Raw genomic sequence first — 17,601 nt, 5'->3', positions numbered from 1 at the left:
CTCTCTCTCTCCCCTCTCTTTCATCCACCATTCTCTCTCCTAATCTCCCCCTCTCTCTCTCGCTCTCTCTTCCCTCCTCTCTCTCTCATCCACTGCTCTCTCCTAATCTCCCCCCTCTCTCTCTCTCTTTCCCCTCTCTTTCATCCACCGTTCTCTCTCCTAATCTCCCCCCTCTCTCTCGCTCTCTCTTCCCTCTTCTCTCTCTCATCCACTGCTCTCTCTCCTAATCTCCCCCCCTCTCTCTCTCTCATCTGCCGCCCTCTCTCCTATTCTCCCCCCACTTCCATCTATCAATCCCACTCACACACATAATCTCCCCTCCCTCACATACTCAATCACACAGCCACTCAATCACACCGCCCCCCTCCCTTCTCACACACACTCAATCACCACATACACCACACCCCCAGTGATTGCACCTGTGTGGTGGGTGGGGAGGGGGGGGGGCTCCTTTCCAGCGTCTTTGAAGCTTGCGGGCAGATGGGGACCTAACTTCCGTCGCCAATCGGGACACAGGGGAGAGAGTAAAGCCGGGCCCATCAGTAAGCAGAGGTCCTGCCAAAGGTCCCGGCAGCTGGACTCTGAAGTTGCGCCACCTGATGTTACCGGGTTCACCGGGACAGTGGTTCTGCCACTGTCTCCTTGTGACCTTGGGCCAGGCCCAGAGCTGGCTTGATGGCGGTGCACCTGGACCCCGCGCCCTCCCTTGGCCCGCCTTCCGTAATCACAGTTTAAATATTGAGGGGGTTCAAATAATCACCACAACATTTAAACAGTGATTACCGGAGTAGGCCCAGGGGAGCGTGCGGGGTCTCTGTAAGCGCCGGCATCTCCTGCTGTTACCACGCGATGATGCAACGTCACGGGGACGTGAGGGCGGACAAGAGGCCCAGCGCATCGCGTGACATCGCATCATCAAAGCGATGCGTCGTCGTACGGTAGCAGGAGGCGATTCCGTCTCCGGAGGTGGTAAGAGGTCCGGCGTGCCCAGGCAGCCCTGCCTTTTATCTTTATGGGGCAGAGATTCACTGTACCTGCAAAATGCGATGTACAGCGCTGCGCACACTGACCAGAGCTGTATAGGAAACACATCAATTAGCAATTTAGCACATACAGGCGGTCCTCGGTTATCCAACGGGACCCGTTCTGGAAGTAGCGTTGGATAGTGAAACCGTTGTAAAGTGAGTCCCATGTTAATCAGTGGCGCTGAGCGTTGGATAACGCATTCAGGTTTCGGGAAACGGCCCTTGGGGTTGCATTGTAAAGCGTCGGATATGTCATTCATTGTAACGTGAAACGTTGGATAACGAGGACTTCCTGTACCCTGTGCCTGGTCATAGCAGTAACGTGTGCTTGTAGCACCCTCTGGTGGTAGCAATCAAGCATTACATGCTATGTGAGGTATACACGTTATTAGAGAGGAGGCTGCCGTATGACATAGTGAGCGGGGGTTGCACAGAGGGGGTTTGGTCCGTATAAGAGCCCATAATGTCTGTTCTCATCTCTGGTTGTGTGTTTGTGCCTGGGTGTGTGTGTGTGTTTCAGTCTGTGTGTGTGTTCTGACCACTGTGTGTGTGTGTGTGTGTGTTTCAGGCTGTGTGTGTGTGCCTAGTTGTGTGTGTGTTTCTGGTTGTGTGTGTGCGTGCGTGCGTGTGTGCGTGTGTGTGTGTGTGCACGCGCACTGAAAATAGGGACCATCCATGTTCTCCTGACTATACATTATGCTCATTATCAGGCTTCAATCAGCTGTGTGTGTGCTGGGATCTCAGGTGCAGCTTCAGCCAATAGCATTGATTTCCTGGACAGGTCATTGGTAGGGGAGTAGATTGTGGATGAGCAATCAGCCTGAACACTGGAGTTAATCAGGACTTCATGCAACAACTTCCAGGTCACATTAGACTTCCTAATGCACCACAGCCCTTAGCACATCCTACGCTACACACACCGTAAGAGACCTCCATGTCTACACACACCGTAAGAGACCTCCATGTCTGCACACACCATAAGAAACCTCCATGTCTACACAAACCATAAGAGACCTCCATATCTACACACACCGCAAGAGACCTCCATGTCTACACACACCGCAAGAGACCTCCATGTCTACACACACCGTAAGAGACCTCCATGTCTACACACACGTAAGAGACTTCCATGTCTACACACACCGTAAGAGACCTCCATGTCTACACACACCATAAGAGACCTCCATGTCTACACACACCATAAGAGACCTCCATGTCTACACATACCATAAGAGACCTCCATGTCTACACACACCGTAAGGGACCTCCATGTCTACACACACCATAAGAGACCTCCATGTCAAGTCTGTTCTAATATATTGATGATCTTCTCACCAGGGTAAATCCTGGAGCTGCACAGTTTCTCTCCACCAGCAGAGCGGCACCGGGCGCGAGGGAGCTATCCACGTCATACTTCAGGAATCGATATGGGTCCAGTTTGCACTGATAGAGAGAAAGAGAGAAAGGTGTGAGGGGGAGGGGGGGGGGGGGGTGTTTAACCCCTTGACGGCCAGAAGAGCCAGCCGTGCGAGCCCCCGGCGGGAAAAGACATGTTTATACTTTCCGCCCGTGCAACCGGCTGCACCCCCCAGTATTTGCACCTCTGCCACCGCCGCCTGTCCTCACCTGCAAGCAGGGCGAGCGGCCTCGGTTTTTCCTCTGTGAGTACAGCTCCTCCAGAATGTTCTCCAGGAAGGCCGATCGCTTGGGATTCTGGGAGGACACGACTCCCAGCACCAGGATCTGGTGGGGAAGTTCCCGGGGGGCCCTAACAAACACGTCCAGCTCCAGGTCTGTGACGCTCGGAATCGTCAAGAAGCACCTACACTCAGAGTCGGAGAGGACCCCGCTTAGCCACCTCCGCAGCACCACCGGGCAGTGCACAGCAGGGGGCGGACACGTGTCATCGGAAATCGTGGAGGACAACTGCTCTTCCGCTGAAACAAAAGGTTTTGCCCTGCGGGACAGGAGGGGCTGTAACACTTTTAGTGGAACACACTTCAAAGCTATCTATGTATCTATCTTTCTATCCATCTCATGCAATACAATGCTGCATTGCTAACCTTTCCAGCCATGAAGGGGTTAAACAAGGCTGCTCCTCTGCAGTCAGGAAATATTCAATTTGACAACTCCAGTTGCTATTTGGTGACACAATATTACTGGTTGGATCCGTGTGTGTGTCTGTGTGTGTGAACAAGGAGTTTTCGCACAATTAGAGACGGGCAAATCCACCTCCCGGATTCTCACACACCCCCCCCAAAAAAAAATCCGTTTTGCTGCGTAAAATCCGTAAACGGATTTGACCAGTTTGAATCCACGCAGATTCCTAAAAACCCGCCCTAGATACAACCCGCCGGAATCCACGGAACGTATCGGTAATAATAATAAAACATTTGCAAAACGCGAACCGCCCTTTTTGAGATCTATTCGCTGAAATCCGCGGACCCGAGGAACCAGCCCATCTGCTGTTGATCCAAATTCGCCCCCAAAAGTCGCCCCTCTCTACACACAGGGAGGTTTCTCTGGCGAGTTTGTGCTGAGCAAAATTACTATTTTTAATTTAATTTATGCAATGATTCTACCAAAAGGCGCCTTTTTATACCCCTCGTGCAGAGTGTACAAAACAGTAGGGCGTGTCTGGGTTCTCTTCATCATTTTCTTATAAAGATGTTATGTGACCTCGATCTCTATCTAGAACGCTTATAAACGCAGTGCTCTGTAATGAGTTACATGACCCCTCCAGTAATGCAGGGGTTAAACACGCCCCACACATTGCTATACAATGTAGCGCTACAAACCTTAACGTCGTCTTTGGTTGTTTCCATTCCAGCAGCTGAGCAGCGGGGCCCCCGTGCGGACCAGGACTAAGAGCCTTGGGGGTCATCACCTTCGGCGTGACAGCGGTGAACTCTGTGGGGCTCTTGGTGGCCGCCCTTGTGTGTGTGACCCCAGGGGGAGACAGCGTGTGTTGCCCGTGCCAGGGAGACGGGAACTTCCGGACTGCGGAGAAATGGAAGGAGACAGAGCGGAATCTTTACTCTGATTCCAGATACAAAGTGTCACAAAATAACCAGAAGATCAATGCGAGCGGCTTCCAGTGTTTCACTCGGTATACCAGGGTGGGGAACCCCATGGAATTCTGTTCAAGCTAGAAGGGGTTCCACCAGTGGTGGAGATGTGACAGCACATTGGGGAGTACCGCAACCTTTATATTTACAGCCGCAGGCAACCAAAACTTTTTGATTGACAAATGTATGGTTTCCACTACTATTTCTATTTGGAAGGATTTATTTCATACATAACCTTTCCATTCCTGCTTTACCAAATATAAAAGTAAATCTCTAAATAGATTTACCACAATGTGCAATACATTTTTAAGTTAGGAACAGTACAACAAATTTTTAAGTGACTTCACCCAATGGGTTCTAAAGAAGTTTAGTATGCGATGACCAGTTAGCTTTAGACGGCTCAACTAATGTACATAGAGATGTAACCACCCTTCTGCTGGAGCACACATTACCCGCAGCGAGGTGAACCGTCTTGGTGAACTGCTTGATGCTGTGCCAAAACTGCTTCTTCAGGTCCAACATGGCCCTATGGAGCGGCTCCCGCTTCTCCGCCTCCTCATTCAGCTGAAACACCATCTGCAGTGAGACACAATGAGGAGGTCACTGGCAGGAGTCAAACAGCTTGGTGGTGGGTCCTTTAGTGCTTTGTCAGGGTCTCCCAGACCAAACATTAGCACCATCAGAAGTCTTCCTAAGGCAGTCAATGCTCTAGTGTTATAAGGATACTTACCCCTTTGTGTTTTGCATGGGCAGTGGGTGTGAAGGAAAAAAGAAACACCTGTCTATAGAAGATCTCTTGACTGTCTAACTGAAGCGTATAGCTGAGGCTTTTTATAAACACTCTTCTTTGGCCACTGATAGCTTTTTTTTTAAGACTAAAATGAAACTTCATAAATGTGATTATTTATCGGTTTTGTGAACATGAAAAGGATCTTCCTGTGGCCAACTCTTTGCTAAAAGTGCACTTGTAATATAAATATTTGGAGAAATGGGCAGACAATGGGATGAACCTAGGCAGAGAACAGTATGTTACAATGCTAAGGATGTTATAGGGGTTTCAGGGAAAAGGTCGATGCAGCCTTTGGGAAGAGCTGGAAGGTGCAAAGAGGCCGCCTCTGAATGGCAAACACTGAGACAAAGCTCGGATCATGGAAACAGATCGGGTTTAAAGCATGGTGGGTGGACAACGTACATGCTGTAAGATATAGTAATATCGAGTATGGAAACACAAATAACTGTGGTCGTTGGAGAATAAAGATCAACAAAATCATGCGTGGAGACCACCAATAATTACAGCTAATAAATCAATCCAAAGGGAAACAAAGCAGTCCTGACAAAACATCAGTATGGCTGGACAGGGCAGTCCACAGAATATCATGGAACCCAATCTCCGAGAAATGATTTGTCCCTATAGACATGAGATGAGATCCCCTGGACAAGAAATGTTGCGTCTCGCTCAACAAAAACACAGATAATCTTCAATAAATGTCATTTTTGACCAGCCCACCGATTAGTCTATGCAAACATCTTTTCAAATCTTATCATAAAGATGATTTTTGCCCCTTGCAACTGGAAGCGGCAAATCCTGGACCAACCATTCATACGGTCACTATTTTAGGTTGTGTTTTGGAGTATGATTTGATTAACATGAACCGTGGTGTGTTTGCCCTCACCGATTTCCTTGTCACGGGTTGGTGCACAGTTGGTGAAGGAGACCGCAGGGGAACGGTGATGGTATCTTCCTGGCAGTTGAAGACCACCGAGACGGAGGTCTGGCTAAAGACTTGCAACGTCAAATGTTCACTAATCTGTGGAAACAACAAGTCTCATGGACCAGAGTCTGGGGCTTTCCTCATATTTATACAACATTTATAATCAGAACTTGTAAACTCAGAGGATTGATGATATTTCTTAAGCAGGCCTCCGAGTTGGACATATAGGTATATACACCAGTGTATTCACCTACAGTGACGCAGAAGCTAAACTTAAATAGTAGTCAAGTAAACATATGTTTGGGTATCTTCCTGCTGCAAAATCAGAGAAAAGAAGCCTCACACTTATCAATATGTAAAATACCATTGCTTTCCATGGTACATTTCTGTTCTTCTGCAAATCTAGTGTTTTTGGGACAGTTTCGGAGCTAGGAACTTAGCTGTTGACTGTGATCCAGAAGTACCTCCAAAGGACTGCTGTCAATGTAATGTACTTTAAAAATAAAAGATGCTTTGATATTGCTCAGAATCATGTTACCAGTCTCTACTCTGACACATTGAGATACAAAAGATCACCTTAAACACGAAGGTCCGTGGAGGAAGGGCCGTGGCAGTCCAATCCCAGGTATAGACCACATACCCATTGATATCCCTTATCAGTCCTCCCAAGGTATCCATGATCAATGCAATGGAACAGCTGAAAGGGAATACAGAGGAACACAGACAGCAGGCTGACAGGACACAGTGCATGGTGATAGACTGCTAGCCCTCGACATTATCTAACTGCCACATGTTCTATTTATGCTTGGGATTTTGGGTTAAATTGTTTGTTCCCTGCAAATTAATCTGTTCCCTGTTGGATGTACAAAGCAGAGGTGTAGTAGTTCTGTATTTAAAACATTGAAGGAGAAGGAGCGGCTCAGTGAGTAAAGATACTGACTGACACTGAGTTTGAAGCAGGGGAACCTGGTTCAATTCTCGGTGTCGGCTCCTTGTGACCTTGGGCGAGTCACTTTATCTCGTACAACTAGCAGCGCTATACAAGAACATTTTATTAGTATTATCATTGACCCAAGAAGGGGAAGCCTCAGTTCCATAATGAATTCACGCTTTGTGCCACATTGGGACAAGCCCCTTTGTTTTCCGGTGCCTCAAGCATCAAGAATTAGACTGCAAGCTCTTCGGAGCGGAGATGCAAAGCACACATTTTGTTCTACCTCGAACACAGTTTTACAAGACTATGTATATGAATGGACCTGTATAACAGTGTGATGCGAATCCATCTAGCAGTGAAAGTATTAACTACCACTTATTGAAATAATATTTATTACACATACTAATAGTTTTACCATAAATGTCTGTTTAGCAAATTAGCTCTTAGTTCCAATTAGTACATTCAATGATAATCCAGGTGATAACCCAAGTCCAAAGTGCTTTTTACATGGTAGAAACATTGTTAAAGCTTTTTTTAAAATGCCAAAGCCAGTCTACCCCCATCCAACTCACAGAGACTCCCTTACCAGCTGGGTTCATTATAATAAACGCATCCCATGCCGTCCGATACAAATGAAGCCAAGAAGGCCAAACTAGGAGCGTCTTCAAAGAGGTAGAGGAACGAGCGAGAGATTCCCATGAAGAAAGTGAGCTGGCACATAGCCAGGTGTCCTGAGGGATAGCTGAAGGAGACAAGTCAAGGACTCTCCAACACAACTAGTCAGAACCTCATCATGTTCCTGGCACCAAAAGCTTGTCAAAGAATGACAAACCTGCTACCACATAAAGTCACTTGTACATAAAGGGTCAACCCAAGCAGCACTATCATAGAAAGAATTGTACGTTTTTTTGTGTATTGGTTGAAATACCAAAGTGCCACCGCCACCTGGGTCCAAATAACTAACAGTGTACTCATCAGGGTTTATAAATCAATACAAGAGATTTCAAATCCTGGACTCTCTCAATGTGCCATGGGACTCATTCTCTGTGGAACAACGAAACATCTGTCTGCCTGAAACTTGTGGATCAGGGGGCAGCCATGTTGAAGGTGCTGATGTCATTTCCTGTGACAGGAAGCACAGGCGAGAGTTCAGCGTACTGCTCTGCTGAGATCTCGCACTAGCTAGCCCTGGTTATAAATTACAGCTACAACTGCCACCCAGCATTTCTCAACACAATGGGGCATACGTAGCAAGACTACATTTGAATTGCAGTGCCAAAAACAAGTGCAAACCTACATAAACTGCGTGGCCTATATATGTAGGTCATTATATGACATCATACATATGACGCACAGGTCGTTGTTTGAAATTAAGTTAGACGGATTCTGTTATGTTGAATAGGTTGATTGATACAACTAAAATGAAAAACGGAATTATTTGTCATTTTTTTTTAATTTATAAATAGTATTAGCAAATATAAATTATTAGTGTAATATTATGTAAAATAGCCATACTGTGAAAATACTACAATTTGTTAAGTTATATAATGAAACATCCGAGCGACACCAAATACATTTTTGGTTGATACATGGCAACCTCATTCTGCACTAACGCTTTTTAACTTGCCAGACGATTTTGATGCAGGTTCCAAAAATGTATTTTGGTGCCCAGATGCCATTGACATCTGCACATCTTATTTGTGGGCTGATAATTTTCAAGCGCAAATTGAGAAAGAAGAAAGGTTAGTACATAGGCGCACACAAGCGCAATATCATTGGTTGTTTGGGAATTCCCTTTGCGACACATAGTTTTGCCTTGGCTGCCTGCTCATGGCAGTATACAAACACTAATATATAGTGCATTACTATACCATGCCAAAACATGGAGACATAGGGGGTTATGCACTAAGCAGTGATAAGTGCTTATAAGTGAGATAAAAAGCCATTATCGCGTGATACTGCCTTCTGTGAGATTCACAAAGCAGTGATAAGTCTTTTAAGTGAGATAAATGCCTTTATAGCGCGATATTGCATTCTGTGAGATTCACAAAGCAGTGATAAGTGCTTTTAAATAGCCATTATAGCATTATACTGCACTGTTATCACTGCTTTGTGAATCTCACAGCAGGCAGTATCACGCTATAAAGGCAGTTATCTCACTTAAAAGCACTTATCACTGCTTTGTGCATAGCACCCAGAAAACCCACTTATCACTGCTTAGTGCATAACCCCCATAGTGTGATATGTGTGTTAGTGGTGTGTGTAAAGGAAGCTGGGTTCTGGTTCATTGCTAGATACACATTGTAGCACAGAGCTAGTTGCCACCTGCCAAGTCCCCATATAGATTCCAATCTCTGAAAAGATACTAAATGCACATGGACCCATCTGGCAAGGCACAGCACAGCTTGGGCACGCGGGTCTTCTTCTGCGTGCTCCCTGTACTTTTGGTGTCACTGCCACTGGGTGGTGCCCCAGGTGTGGAGACCTTGGAGATCTTCTTTGCGTAATACTGGAAGAGCAGAGGCTTGGTGTGGCCCCGGGAAAGGGCAGCTGCAGCCTCCTGCTTTCTGAAAGGAAGAAAGAGGGAGACCCTTCACCCACCTCATCTCCTTCACTGCTAGGGCCCAGCAACAGAGGTCATACCCATGGCCGCTCCATGGGCACAGAGAGAGGGTGTAGGCGCAGACTACAGTATAAAAAGAGGTAACTGTCTATATACTGTATATATCATTTTTTTTATCTCTCTTTCCTATAAACAGCACTGACAGGGTTTGCAGAGCTGTACATAGAATTTGCCAGGCACAATGAGCACCTGCCCTGAAGAGCTTACACTCTAATTTTGGTGCTGAAGTCCAATAAAGAGACTTGCACAAGGTCACAAGTAGCTGACACTGGAATCCAACTTTGTTCACCCACTTCAATGGAAACATCCATACCAATAGCTTATTCTAATCAAACACACACACACACACACACACACACACACACACACACACACACACACGGAATGGCCTAGTGGTAAAGCAACTAGCTTCTGATTTTACTATGATCTGAGATGTGGATCTACGACCTCATGATCTTGGGAAAATACCGTGATCCCCCTGAGCCTCAGTGACTAAAATATTAGACTGTGAGCTCTTGGGACAATGGATTTGTTAATCCTCTGTTTTAAACACACAATGGCAGTGGGGTTGTGGAGGGTAAACAATTTAGAGGGACAGTGCCTCGATTTCTGGCTCATCACCTGCAAACATGATTATAGTCTTGGCCTCTCAGGCTTTAGACACTCACATGATCTGCATCACTTCTTGTAGCTTATCTTTGGTCCACTGACTCGGTCCAGAGGTCATTTGATCAGAGAGGGCCATGAAGGCACCTGTGGGAGCATCAGGAACAGACATAAGGACAAGGGGAAAGGAGTCCTCATTTAGATCAGAAGTTGGGTGGCTACCTACTTAGCTTATTCCCGCGTACTAAGGCGCACTTGAGACAGGTGCCAGACAACTGCTGGAGGAGCATCAGGGAGGTGGAAAGGATTATGGTAGGATGTGACCGCTGAGATGGATCTGCTAAAAAAAGGGGGAAAAAAACAAAACACAAAGTCAGGAGATGCAAAGGGAACTGATTTGCCCACTTCAGTGGCCGGGGAACAGCGCAGGAGGGGTTAAAAATATCTCCCACTACCGTAGTGCAGAAATCCTATTACTGCTTTACATCTTACATTCCCTTATGATGTGCCTTATCAAAGCCAAAAGTGGAGACACCAGGAAAGTAAAATTGTGGTCTCTGAGCTGGTTTCATGGGTTGAAATTCAGTGTGTCTGCAAAACGTTGTGATGCCAGACACCAGCACATTAAAAACCACGCCTCACCTGAACCTCTCTTGCCTTTGTTGGAGTGGCCCTTGTTGGTCTGTTCTGTCACCTGTTTCTGTTTGAATAGTGTAAGATTTGCGTCCATAAGTCTCTTGAAGGCTTCTGAATGATCTGCTAGAATGCAGATAGTGTTATAACAGTGAGTGTCCCATTCGCACCTGAGATACATCTTGGGTAATATAGTATTACAACATAGAGACCATTTGCACATCAACTCTGTTCATCCCAACTTTTGGAGACCTCGTTACAAGATCTAGAGTCTATTAACCTCTTAGTGGTGAAAAGGCTACAGGACTTTAACTGTATCACAACACAGACCATTTTAAACTGGTTTTAACCAAAAAAACAAGCTAATCCCAACCTCCTCCCCCCCCCCCCCGAACCAGAAGCAATGCAAACAAAATTCCTCAATATCGGGACAGTCAAGAACGTAAGGACCACTTGGATAAACCAGCCTGCCCCATTCCCTCTACTTATTGTGAAACTATAGACTCAACATTATCTCCATGCTTTACTCAGTCTGCTCCGTGCAATTTAATCCCATTACTGCATTTACTACTAAAGAAAATATTCCTCTCTCTAGACCAGCTAATGTGATGAAATATAAAGCGCAATAGAGTGCTGACCACACTATAACTCAAACCAAGATATGCCCAGTAAAAGTGGTGTGATGGTGATTAAGTGAACAAATCACTCACATAATATCTGCAGGTAAATGGTCTGATCACGCGTGACTCTCTCTTAGGAAATACAAGAGGAGTACATAGCATAATACAGGCTATTGCACAAACAAATGTATTTAATGGGGGAAGGACACACTCACATTCTCCAAATGATAAATCGCAATGAGTGCTTTAAGGGCACACTCTCGTCACTCTGGGACTACCGAAATCCTCTGGAACTGGAAGAGTCTCGATGTAGGTCCCCGTTAGCCGCCTGCATACTCCGATCCACATTGTTCAATGGCGACCGTCAGCACTTCCACGTCTGCGCACGTAGCAGGTACGGTGGCTCGTGGGGGACTGGACTCTTCCTCATCAGCTACGGAGTCTTCCAGCTTCCTCAGGGGTTGTAGCCGAACTAGATAGTAGGCGAAACGCGTAGGGTTTTTGACCCTCTGAAGACTCCGTAGCTGGTGAGGAAGAGTCCAGTCCCTCACGAGACACCGTACCTGCTGCATGCGTAGACGTGGAAGTGCCGACAGTCACCATTGAACAATGTGGATCGGAGTATCCAGGCGGCTAACGGGGACCTACATCGAAACTCTTCCAGTTCCAGAGGATTTCGGTAGTCCCAGAGTGTGCCCTTAAAGCACACATTGCGATTTATCATTTGGAGAATGTGAGTGTGTCCTTCCCCCATTAAACTGTATTATGCTATGTACTCCTCTTGTATTTCCTAAGAGAGAGTCACGCGTGATCAGACCATTTCCCTGCAGATATTATGTGAGTGATTTGTTCACTTAATCACCATCACACCACTTTTACTGGGCATATCTTGGTTTGAGTTATAGTGTGGTCAGCACTCTATTGCGCTTTAAATTTCATCACATTAACACTTGTACACGTTATTCTAGATATCGTTTATTTAAAGCTGCGCAGAGAAGCTCTTTTTGTTTTAATATTGCGCTTCTCTTTTTCGCTCTAGACCAGCTGCCTTACAAGTCCTGCTTCTTGATACATGCTTAAAAACCCTGGAGTACTTGAAACTCTATCATGTGCTCCCCCCTTTCTTTCAGAGTGTACACACGGATATAAATGCACATCCAGTCTGGATTGGCATTTGTGTCCAAAGTAATTTCTTACCACAAAACAAGCTCGTCGCTTTTTTGATCTCCAGCCTCTGCAGTTCCCGGAGTATTCTTTTGAACTTCCTGCGATATTTGCTCAGCTCACTCTGGCTTGTATTCCAGACCTGCGTTTGGCGTGACTGAACTGGAGTTGTCTTCTTGTTCTTTCCCCTTTTATCAGATTCCGGGGGAGATGGCATGGGAGTTGGGTCAATGTTGAATTTGAGTTGAGCCTTCGGAAACACAATGTTGGTTTTCCTGTGGGGTGGAACTTTCAGCTCCTCCCTGCTGAAGTCAAAGATGTTTTTGACTCCGTTAAGAAGCCGGAAATCGTGCTGTCGCGAGTACTTAAGCAGTTGGGTTAGCTCGCTCAGGATACTTGGAGCAGCTATCTTCATGTCTTCAAAGGCTGTGTTTTTCTCAATGTCAGTTATTAATTTCTGTGGGAGGTCCATCTAGAGGAGATTAAGGACACATATGGACCAATTAATTTGTTTGTAACCCCCTATGTCTGCTATCAGCACAGGACATGGCCCATTTAAGAATTACATTCCACTGGACCATGTGACTGCTGTGGAATGACAGTTGGAAAGGGAGCTTAGGGAGTGAGGGTCCATGCAGGACCCCTAAGACAGAGGCAACTGCAGAGAGAGAGTTGTCCCACTGGTCCAGTGCATGCAGCAGGGCCCAGCAGAGACCAGGACCTGACAGTGGAGAGGGAAGCAGGCAGACAGAGGCTACTACAGAGAGATTAGAGAGCCCAGCTGTGCAGGAATTACACCAGGTTGGAGTGGATGAGATAACTTCACAAAGATCGAACTGTGATGGCAACACACACACAGTTTATGAACTCCAACGATTGTGCTAGCACACCAGGATCTACAGGCCAGTACCCCATGATTGGGAGGCCGGACAGAGATAATAGTTATTATTTGTTTGCACAGCGTTCGCACTGTTGGTAGTGTTTAAGTATATATGTGTATGGAGAGATTCTGCGATTACGACTCACCGTACTGATTCATATGAGATATGTAACACTGCAAATTATAGCTATATGAGTATATAAAGCTTGTTATAATTCATTACCACTGTGTTGTGTCTAGTCACTACAGTCTCATACAACATGTACCACACACTATAAGAATTAAACAGCAACCCCTAGGACTCAGGCTCCGACCTCAGTGATAGGCCATATAATCTGAGGTAAAATAAAGAGGGGTTACATGTTCATTAAAGATAACACCGTGTTTTGGAGTTGCTACAGACTAAAAACATTTAACCATATTAACATTTTTAACAAAATTACTTTGCAGGCTAAGGCATTTTCTTTAACAGAAGGAAGTTTGAAGGATTGTGTCTACTGATTCTCTGTATCATTAAGCAGGACCTATTAATACTCCTCAAGATCATTGTTCTTTAATTTAACGATTACAGTATAGCGAACCTACCATCTCCTCATGAGACTCCACCAGTCCTGGTTCTCAGGGCTTGCTTTGTCCATAGAAATGCTGGGTTGTTGTGACGTAGAATTGGCCAGGATTAAGGTTTAGAAACAGGGACTGCACCGAAACCTCAAGATCTGGGACCACTGCACATGCAAACTTCCGGCCTACAAGGATCAGTAACTATAAAGGAAACACATGGCTGCCTAAAGATTTCAGCAGTGGTAAATTGCCTGTCCCGTAAAAACCTTGTATTGTGCAAGTCTACATCATTGCTGGGCAACAGGCGGCCCTTGGGTGTTGGGGGGCTTCTCCTGCTGGCCCCAACCAATAGCCCACTGTCCCGCTCTCCTCAGTGCAAAAGCAACAGAGATGTTACTGATGTGGGCCGTATTCACCAACACGCTGGCATGATGCAGCTGACCAGCATGGGGAGCTTCCACCCACAGCTGCAACGTCCTTTCTGCCTTTATAACGTCTATACCAGGGTCCGGCTACCTGCGGCTCCCCTCTGTCCTGGTTTGCCGCTCCCCAGCTGCTGCCTCTCTCACTCACTGTGCTGCTCTTGGCTGCGGGGGGGCCCGGCCGGCGCTGGTCGGGCTTTTTGTTGCTGCCTGGCATCTCCACAGCTGCTGGCATGCCTCCAACATTGTCCTACACCGGGCCTCTCTGATGCCGGTGCGCGCCGATGTCACAGAGAGGCCCGGAGTGGAACAGGAACAGTGCAGGAGGCATGCCAGCAGCTGTGGAGATGCCGGGCGGCAACAAGAAGCCCGAGCAGTGCCGGCTGCCCCCCCCCCCCCCGCAGCCAAGAGCAGCACAGTGAGGGAGAGAGGCAGCAGCTGGGGATCAGCAACCTAGGACGGAGAGGAGAGAGGCAGGCCCAATGTAAGTTTGTGTATGTGAGCATTTGGAGGGGGTGGGGACGTGGGGACGTGTTTGTGTTTATTTGGGGGACGGTTGTAGCATGTGTATTTGGGTGGTATTAGTGTTTATATTTGGTGGGTATAAGTATGTGAATTTGGGGAGGGTAGTGTGTGTATTTGGGGGGTAGAGTGTGTATTTGGGGGGGTATTAGTGTGTGCATTTGGGGAGGGTAGTGTGTATTTGGGGGGGTAGTTGTGTGCGTATTTGGGGGATAGTAGTCTATTTGGGGGAGTAGTGTTTGGGCATGTATTGGGGGGTAGTGTGTGTGTGTATTTGGGGGGTGTAATGTATGTGTATTTGAAAATGACAAACTGTTTTGCACAGAAAAACACAAAATAAAGGGACTTATTGTGAGATGCATTTTATTCCCCCACATCTTTATTCTTATCCCTAATTCTGATTAAAGTTTGTTGTATGTTAATGCTTATACAGCATATACCTATTAGTGTGTGTACAGTATATGTATGTGTGGGGGTGGGGGGGTTGTAATATTCATGCATGTGTTGCAGCTCTCGGAATATTTTGGACAAAGAATTTTTTTTTATAAAATGGCTCATCTTCCTTGAAAGGTTAGACCCCGGCACTATACTGTGTGTGTGGGTGTGTGGGTGTTGCACATGTGCGTTCCTTTTGAGGGATAAAGTAGATCATGTTGCCTACCACTGGTCTACCTGCTTATTAGATGGCAGCGTCCCTGTAATACGCCTCCACGGGTTCCCGGGTCTGGCTGCCTGTGGATTTCTCCGTACGTTCTGTGTTCTAGAACGGGTCACAATCTGGAACCATGTGCTACATTAGCTGGTGCTAAATACTTGCAATGAAATGACCTATCACAGCTCTCCCCTGACATGCAGGTAACATCGGGAATCACACATTTTAGACCACTTAATCCCACCCCAATATAATTTCCTTATCCGCTGTAAACTCCCAGACCTCATTTGAACGCATTTTCAATTTTCGGGATTCCTTGTGTCCATCCCATGCATTTTCATTCGTTCCAAGGTGTACTAGATTTGCCTCAACCACTTCTGCTGCGACACTCATCCCTGCATCCACCACCCTTTCTGTGACCACGTTTCCCCTTAATTAGCACTAGAAGTAGATTTTAATACAACAGGCCTAATTCATGCAACCTGATAACAATCAACGATGACATTAACTTGAATTTCTTTGTTTTCACAGTTGCAGTCCAATTTGTTTATAAACTACGAGACAATAAGGACACTGTGCTCCCTCTGCTTTGTTGAAACAATGCTTTTCTTTGTTATAAAGGTATTATTCTGCCAAAAATATAGTTTCAATTAAAATAAACCCAATCGATCTCGACGTTTTGTTTTTTTACTGGTGCACAAGTCCTTTTTGTTAGTGAGAAAATACATGAATTAGATAGTGATCAGTGATATGCAAATAATTAAAGGCTTTATGAATTAATTAAGTACAGCAGCAAGCAGTGCTAAACATCGGAGTGATTCCTAATGCTACAAATTCATTCTCTGATGAAATCAGAGGTTTGAGTGTAAAACGCGCGAGTGCAGTGCAGCTTGTCTTCATCTGTCAGAATACATGGAGTAAATCAATTTTAAAAGTAACGTTTGTGACGCCCAATCTGTTTTGGTGATGTGGCGATCGCTCATTTCTTGAGCTTTGATGCCATCTGCTGGCCAGAACTTTCCCCCAAGTCCAGATACAAGCCTCAAAATATATATTCTAACAAGAGCATTACAAATCATCCTCGGTCAAACAATTAAATATAAAGTTATAAACCACAAGATGAAAAAGTGTAAAAAAAAAAGTTTGTATAAAACAAATCTCAGTTGGAAAAAAGGTCAAAGGTAACCGAACTTATAAAAAGCCTTTTAGGAATCCGGACTGAGAAACAAAGCATGAATACGGATACTGAGAAGATTTAATCAACAACAATATTAAGTCATCGCAATAAATATTATTGTCAATAAATAGCCAGTAGAAAAAATAATGAGCGAGTCATTGCGACAACAACTTTTCCCTGTGCAGTGTGCTGAAAATACAGCACACACATGGTTAATGTGAGTTAGAAAATACATCTTAGAAAAAATAAAAACATTTATTGTTTGAATTGTGATCAGGCCACAACGACCGGGCCTGTTTTCTGCTTTTATATCCAAAAGAAACCGGTTCTGGGATTGTAGGGGGGTTAAAATCAGACCCACAACTCTTGTTGACAGTGGAAGTTACCAGAACATCTTTATGCAACTTAAAAGGAATTTTTCAAAGGAACCGTTAAATCCCCCAGCCAGAGATGCACAAGGTGACAAAGTTCATTTTGCATTTTTCTTGCGCATTTACTAAATATGAGATATTTGGCATATAAACCATTTTCTTTTTTTAACTGCTGCTATATGAAACGGGTTAATTCGCTTCACCGGTGTTTGCAAAAACTTCCATCCAAGGTCTGCAAGGCCACTGTACCAAACACAGTACAGAGTATGCTGTACCTCTCTGTATACCAACAATCTATTACAGACGCGTCATCTTTACCAGATACAAACCATGCACAAATAGGTTCAAAGTACAACTCATCCCACTCTCTCACCACAGTAATGTCTACCTGGCTTGCAGTGGTCAGAGGAAGCCGGCGGGAGAAGATCAGGGCGGGAGGAGGATCGCGGGAGTGGCGCTGCAGGAGGATGATGATGGCCGGGGAGGACCTGCGCTGTAGCATACACTAGAAGTCAGTGAAGATTTCCAAGGACGGAGCGCTGGGGGGGGGGGGGGGACGGACGAGGGTGCACTCCTCTCCAGCTGTCCTCCGCTTCCATGGTTCTCCTGCTCCGTGCTCACGGCCCAACGT

General features: G+C 45.8%; 1 protein-coding gene across 2 annotated transcripts in view; it reads right to left on the bottom strand.

The window, feature by feature from the left end:
- C17H3orf20 (chromosome 17 C3orf20 homolog) overlaps positions 1–17,586 on the bottom strand; it is a 30,735-nt gene extending 13,149 nt beyond the window's left edge. Inside the window, exons 1-13 of one of the 2 annotated variants that reach the window (XM_075574633.1) lie at positions 17,359–17,586; positions 12,419–12,857; positions 10,611–10,727; positions 10,195–10,308; positions 10,031–10,115; positions 9,106–9,306; positions 7,326–7,481; positions 6,382–6,502; positions 5,767–5,901; positions 4,546–4,669; positions 3,824–4,025; positions 2,652–2,982; positions 2,361–2,468 (exon numbers count right to left, since the gene is read on the bottom strand). In XM_075574633.1, coding sequence (XP_075430748.1) covers positions 2,361–2,468; positions 2,652–2,982; positions 3,824–4,025; positions 4,546–4,669; positions 5,767–5,901; positions 6,382–6,502; positions 7,326–7,481; positions 9,106–9,306; positions 10,031–10,115; positions 10,195–10,308; positions 10,611–10,727; positions 12,419–12,857; positions 17,359–17,472 — 2,247 coding nt within the window. In that variant the 5' untranslated portion in view covers positions 17,473–17,586. The remainder of the gene's footprint in view (positions 1–2,360; positions 2,469–2,651; positions 2,983–3,823; positions 4,026–4,545; positions 4,670–5,766; positions 5,902–6,381; positions 6,503–7,325; positions 7,482–9,105; positions 9,307–10,030; positions 10,116–10,194; positions 10,309–10,610; positions 10,728–12,418; positions 12,858–17,358) is intronic. The other variant, XM_075574634.1, reaches the window with a different exon arrangement.
- Between the last annotated feature and the right edge of the window lie 15 nt (positions 17,587–17,601).

This window comes from Ascaphus truei, chromosome 17 (assembly GCF_040206685.1).
Source record: "Ascaphus truei isolate aAscTru1 chromosome 17, aAscTru1.hap1, whole genome shotgun sequence".
Lineage (NCBI taxonomy): Eukaryota > Metazoa > Chordata > Amphibia > Anura > Ascaphidae > Ascaphus > Ascaphus truei.
This window is presented reverse-complemented; position numbering and strand designations above follow the sequence as displayed.